General features: G+C 38.4%; 1 protein-coding gene across 1 annotated transcript; it reads right to left on the bottom strand.

Moving 5' to 3' along the window:
• Positions 1–1,844: 1,844 nt before the first annotated feature.
• LOC132833455 (myosin light chain 5-like) lies at positions 1,845–6,595 on the bottom strand. Its single transcript, XM_060851764.1, has 7 exons — positions 6,438–6,595; positions 6,211–6,318; positions 4,950–5,025; positions 2,940–3,044; positions 2,780–2,858; positions 2,613–2,661; positions 1,845–2,045 (listed from the first exon to the last, which is right to left on the bottom strand). The coding sequence occupies exons 1-7, from the start codon at positions 6,438–6,440 to the stop codon at positions 1,944–1,946; spliced, it is 522 nt and encodes a 173-aa protein (XP_060707747.1). The 5' UTR covers positions 6,441–6,595; the 3' UTR covers positions 1,845–1,943.
• Between the last annotated feature and the right edge of the window lie 305 nt (positions 6,596–6,900).

Here is a 6,900-nt window from a genome sequence, read left to right as displayed (position 1 = left end):
ACATGCAAATTGAATCATTTTCTATTTTGATACTGACACACCAACCACGCTAACTTATATATGCCCACTCTCAGAAATACAATATGCATAGGGACATAGGAGCAGGAATAAACAATTCAGTTCAACCCACTCTGCCACTCTAGATTGTGGCTGATCATCGACTTAAACACCATTTTCTGCATGATTCCCATATCACTTGCTCTGTGAAGTTCAGAAATGTATTGCTTTCTACCTTAAATATACTCAACGGGAGAGCTTTCACTGCCTTTTGATGTAAACAAGTTCAACCGATTCTTGTGATGTGCTAGTTGAGTTCAATACTAGCAACAGCATTAAGGCCTTGTGATATGTAGGGTATCATAGGGTTATGAAGCATGGAAACAGACTCTTCAGTCCAAATCACCCACACTGACCAGACATCCCAATCTGACCTAATCACACTTGCCAGCATTTGGCCCATATCTCCCTAAACCCTTCGTATTCGCATATCCATCCAAGGTGCCTTTAAAGTGTCATTATTTTACCTACCTCCATCACTTCCTCTGGTAGCTCATTCCATACACACATTACTCAAGTCCTTTTTAAATCTTTTCCCTTTCTCATTAACCTTATGCCCTCTAGTTTTTGACACCTCCACCCTTGGAAAAAAGCTTGGCTGTTCACCTTGTCCATGCCCCTAATGATTATATATACCTCTATAACATCATCCTTCTGTCTCTGATGCTCCATGGAAAAAAGCCCTAGCCTATTTAGTCTGGCTCTATAGCTCAAATCCTCCATACCTGGCAACATCCTGGTAAATCTTTTTTCTACCCTCTCAAGCTGAACAACATCCTTCCTTTCAAAGGGAGACCAGAATTGTATGCAGTATGTCAAAAGTAGTCTGACCAATGACCTGTACAGCTATAACATGACATCCCAACTCTGATACTTAAGGATATGACAATGAAGGCAAGCATGCCAAATGCCTTCTTCAGCCAGTGACTATCTACCCGTGACTCCACTTACAAGGAACTGTGCACCTGTACTCCTTGGTCTCTTTGTTCGGCAACACACTCCACAGCTATACCATTAACGGTATAAGCACTATCAGTTTTGGTAAGTGCCTTAACAAAATGCAACACCTCACATTTATCCATATTAAACTCCTTCTGTCACTCCTAGGCCCATTGGCCAGCTGATCAAAATCCAGTTGTACTCTGAACTCGGTTTTGCTTCATGTGGTGCTCTTTTGCACTTTCCCATTTGCAATGGGAATGTGAACATCAAGAAAATAGTTCAGTAAATTGACCTTCTGTGATTTGGGGTCAGCTACAGTTGCAAAAAACCCTTTTTGCAACTATCAGACCCATCTCAGATCTCCACATGAAACCCAAACCCAATATAAATCCAAACATTAAATGTGTGAAGTGCAAGTTTTATTGATTCCCCTAACCACTCATACCATTTATTTGGATTCCAGAAGATTTCCTCCTTAAATGCCAATTACAGGGGTAGAGGACCATTCAAACACAACTAGTAATCATGGCAACTGTAAATTATAGTCAGAAAATACCCAAGACCAGTAAACTCTCACATTATCGCATTCTGCGCATTTTACCTCCAACTGCTTGATTCAATTAACTCAAGTCCTCCAGTAATTCAATTCATTTTAGCATCAGGAACTCTCTTGTATGTGTTATTTATGTTGTTGCTTTTAAATTATTGGAATAATTCAATTTTATTGAGTATAATACTGCCTTTGAACTTTCATGATTATAATGTGCATAGAATATAAAGTCACTAAAGTGTATTTGCACTGAGGTTGCTGGTATTGGGAAGTACAAATGCTGCTAGAAGCATGGTCTATTTACAATGTGGTTTTATTCACTGTTGATGTACTTTGATAATAAAGAAGAAATGCAAAGATCTGAGCAGCCCGGTAACAAGTATATGTTTTTCAATTACTCTTCCTTTTCTTCACCATGTGTGATGATGTAGCAGAGAGATTTGTAATCCAAGTTGCCTGCACCATCAATGGGAGAAGACTGAAACATCTGGTCAACCTACAGTACATGAGAATGAAAAAAAAACACAGATAGGGATGGACAAATCTTATACGCAATTGCACACACTACAATTGTAACTTGCGTGGAGTACAGAAAAAACACTCCATTATTATAAGGAAATATGATATTCATACTGACACAATCTGGATTGTTACAAATAACCTGACCAAGTACATCAAAGGACGTAATAGATTTATGTGCAAATTGATTGCATATGTATTATTATGACGTACATACTTCATACATAGCTAAAGTAATTACTAACTTGTGTATTTTTAAAAAAAAATCTCTACCAGAGCTGATGTAATCATCACAATTTTCATGCATTATCAAAGAACAATACATCACGTTTGACTTACTGAAGGCTATTTTCTTGATGGAAGTTTATTTTATAAAATCTGCAAAATTTAGAACTTGTCCCATTTGTAGGGCTGGAGTGTGAATAGACTGTCATGTCCACATTGCATTCATCTCAGTATGTATGCTAATGCTCCAGGTTAACAAGTACACAAGGAACTGTACATCTGTCAAAGAAAATGCCTTAAATTAAGTTCTTATACAAACCTCTCCAGCCGTGAATTTGTCAGCTTGAGTCATCAGCATATGTTTTAGTCTGCAGATGTGGGGAAAAAAAATAACACAAATGAAGCATCAGAAGCTGCATAATAAAAGGAAATGCTAAAACTTCAAAGCATCGGCAAAAACACTAGAAAAGTAGAAATAGCACATACTCATCTTTGTTGATGCATCCTTTGCCTTCGGGATCAAACATTTTAAATGCATTTAACATCACCTCTTCTGGATCAGACCCTGTATTTAATGAAATAAATCATAGTTTGGTCACGGTTCACAAGGAAAGGAGCGAAAAGCAAGAAGTGGTTAAAAACATACCATGTAACTTTTCTCCAAATAGATTTAAAAACATGGTGAAGTTAATTGGACCAGTAGCTTCACGTAACATGGATTCTAATTCATCATCTTTGACATTGAGTTTGCCTGAAAAAGAAAAAAAGTCAGATGTGATGAGACTTGTAGAGTGAATCTCTCCCGGTTCTCCCAATGTAGCATCAAACTGTTTTTGAGCAAGATAAATATTCACCTTGACCATTATCCAAATAATTTCCTCTGAATTCTTAATTGGATTTATCAATGCATCTCAGTTATGGCTCCCAATCCAAGTAAATCAATTGCCTGTGCATATTTCCTGTAAATTGTTTTCTATACATTTTTATATATCTACCTCTGATCTTAGGTTCCATGGTTTGCCTGGGATAACATCACCAACACCATGCATAATTTGTTAGTATTTCACTCTTAAATGTCTTCCTTCTATACTTCTACTTAATTGTGTTTACATTTGAGATCAGTTATGTCCCATTATCCTGATGTTGTGTACAAATCTTTTATTATGTGCTGACCATAACATTTTTGTATCTGTGGACTAATATTGTGTTGTTTCTTTTAAAAAAAAAGTCCCATCACAAGGTGACCTGTTTATAGTTCCTGATTTCTTTCTGCTAATTCTATTTTATTTAAATAGATAATTGCTTAAGCTGCTGGAGGTGCCTTTTGGACAAGATATTAAATCAAGGTCATGTTCACTTCAATAATTGAAGGAATGTTAAATACTCTCACAGTATTCACAAGATATCATGATCAGCATCCATCCCTCAACCAATTTCACTTAAGTCAAAGGATCATGCATGTTTTCTGCAACTTGGGATGTCAGAGTACACATTATCTGCAGCAATGTTAACCTGGTGGTGAAATGGTAATGACACTAAATGAGCAATGCAGGGACCCAGATTAATGTTCTGAGGATGTGGGTTCAAATTTCACAAAAAAAATGATTAATTCAAATTCTGAAGTTAATAATGGTGACTATTAAACTATCATTATTGGTGTTAAAAACCTCATCTGGGTCATGAATGTCATTGAGGAATAGAAGCCTGTCAACATTATATGGTCTGGACAATTCACCACTTCAGATCCACAACAACAGGGTTGACTTTTAACTGTCCACTGAAACAGTTTAGTAAGCCACTTGAGTCAAAGGAAATTAGAGATGGGCAAAAAGTACTGGCCTTGCTGGTGATGACAATATCCCATCAAACATTCTTTGTTTTAAAGATAAAGCAGCAATTGACAGCTTGTAAAGAACATTGAAATACCTTGAAGATGTGATTAGCTGTTTCTAAAATGAAAGTTCCATCTTTTCCCTAATAGCTGAAATACTCAGTTAGAACCTAGTCTACCATGGTGAGTTTATTAAATAAAACAGCTGCAGAAAGTCACCACTGGACTTCATTTGCCAATGGCTGGAGAACCACTAAGACTGTAACTACAAGGTCCTGATAGTAGGTGGGAGAATTAATCTATTTATTGACAGATCTTTTGAGTGTACTGAGACATCCAAATATTTACAGACCATTCTTTAGCTGGAGTGAAGATGTTAAGCTTCATGCAGGCAATGCTTCCAAATTCAGTCTCCAGACATCAAGGGGACATCACCGTTGGATTGCCACTTCTTTCACATCTTTTTTTATCTTTGTACGGAGTTCCAAGTTTTGAGCTGGGAATTCTAATTCCAGCTCGTTCAGAAATGTGGAGTGGAGCTGAAATCACCACAGATCTCCAACATGGTGCGGAATATTCAGAGGACGTTACGTCACGGCCCCTCTTACAGCAGTCAGTGGGCTGTGCTCAGAGACTGAAATGTCCAGCAGCCCAGGCAGACAATTCCCACAAATTCTGCTACATACGGGATTCTGCAATACTCCAACCCTCATGTCTAGTTTGTGCTGTTCTATGATTGTACAACTGCCAGAATATCCAAGTGTCACATCAAATACACACTCATCATGAATACATGTAACTTTAATCAGATTTACAAGCAGTTACCCAAGGATGCATAAGTATCTTTCAGATCCTCTTTGTCAATAAAGCCATCTCTGTTCTGATCGATCAAAGTAAAGGCCTGAAAAGAAAGGGGATAACAGAATCACAAACAGCCTACAATGGCCTGCCAAGAGCTACTTCCTTGCATTAAATGCCATCTCATACCTTCCTGAGACTTTTTTTTTGCATTCTTAATTTCTTTCCTATGCTGGTCATGAAGAATGAAGTCAACATGCACAACAGAGCTCAATGCAAAAATACAATACGATCAACTTACATAACTATCATACACTAACATCTGCAACATCCATTGTGTACTAAATACATGTCATTTGCACTGATAACCATTTAGCGACTAACATGAAATCATCAGTCCGGGGCAGACTGACATAAAGACAGGGCAGATAATTTTTAAGATATTCTTTATACAGTGTGGTAGAGCTCCTTCAACCCATCATGTCTCCACTGACAAACTAGGTGAGTCCCACTTTCCCCAGAGTCTTGAAGGGTAGGGCATGACATATGGGACTCAAAATGTTAACTATTTCTCTCTCCACAGATGCTGCCAGACCTGCTGAGTTTCTCAAGCATTCTCTGTTTGTTTCAGACGTTCAGGATCTGCAGCATTCCTATCTGAGACAGGCTGACGTGACCTCATTCTACAATTTATTTCATGTTTACACTCACGTTTTACAAGTGTTGCTCTTGCAGTTCCTATTTTTTTTCGAACTGTAGTTGGAGATATAAAACAGAATGCAGTGTACATCTGACTATCACAGCCAAACCCAAATACTGCAGTCAAAACAGGTGTATGTATATTTTTAAAATTAACTATTTTTTATTTCAAATACACACTTCATTCATAAGATATCCTTATATATAAGCAGTCACGGAAACAATTTGGTTCTGTCCAGTAGCATTTGAAGGAAAAAAGCTTTGACTCTTTCCAGCAAACAAACCCTTATTTCTTATTTGTAAAGATTATATTTACATACATTTGAGGCACAGGTCTGGATCTGATTATTTTTTTAAAAAGCATAAGTTATCAACCCGTTCAGAAATCTCTGGAGCGAGCAGGATTGGAAACAGACAATTGCATTTCTCTCTTCCCTCTTAGTTCCTTTCCTTTGCCGTGATTTCACATTTTTAGTCATTTTTTTTCCCGCCTGAGATTTCTCTTCACTCTTTAACATCTATGTGTTTCTCTCTGGTCCTGACATGCCCTACCCCCTCGACTTCAGACCCCCAACAGAAAGTTGCTTACTTCCTTGAATTCCTGGATTTGAGTCTGCTCAAAACTGGAAAAGACATTGGATGAAGCTCTCTGAGCCCGTTTGGCACCACCTTCCTTCTTTTTGGTTTTTCTGCTCGACTGGGGGACAAAACGAATGAGAGAGAGAATAAGTCGCAAGGGTCAGAGTGACTTGCAGCAGATAGAACTGACTGTGAAGAGAGAGGAAGAAAGGAAACTCCAGAAGAGCATACACTCACCATACTTGCCTGTGATCCCTGCAATTGTGCGTGTGTGGGTTTTGGGCTGTGGTTTTTATAGTGGGTTGTCTCGAGGGATTGAGAAGGCAACAGCAGCCCCAGCAAACCCCCTCGAATCTGAAAGCTGCCGGCAAGAATACTCCTTACATGGAAACATTCGACCCGACAGTGAACGGGTCCCTAGTGACCGGCCGATTAAGGCATCAGCACCTGATGCAGACCATTTCTGATCTTTCACAAGAGGCATTTCAAGGTTTAATTTACCGTCAACACTTGAGAGATGAGAGTTTCTGGAAACCCGATTGTATGAGGCTTCAAAGGGTTACATGCTCTTCAACTGCCTGGCTCAGTTTTATCTCACATGTCCTTACTGTTCCTATTAAACAGCAGGGAGGCAGGATTTGCAATGTAAAAATGGAATAAATGACTAGGAAGCTTGCTGGAATATAATCACATTTAAGCG

This window comes from Hemiscyllium ocellatum, chromosome 36 (assembly GCF_020745735.1).
Source record: "Hemiscyllium ocellatum isolate sHemOce1 chromosome 36, sHemOce1.pat.X.cur, whole genome shotgun sequence".
Lineage (NCBI taxonomy): Eukaryota > Metazoa > Chordata > Chondrichthyes > Orectolobiformes > Hemiscylliidae > Hemiscyllium > Hemiscyllium ocellatum.
This window is presented reverse-complemented; position numbering and strand designations above follow the sequence as displayed.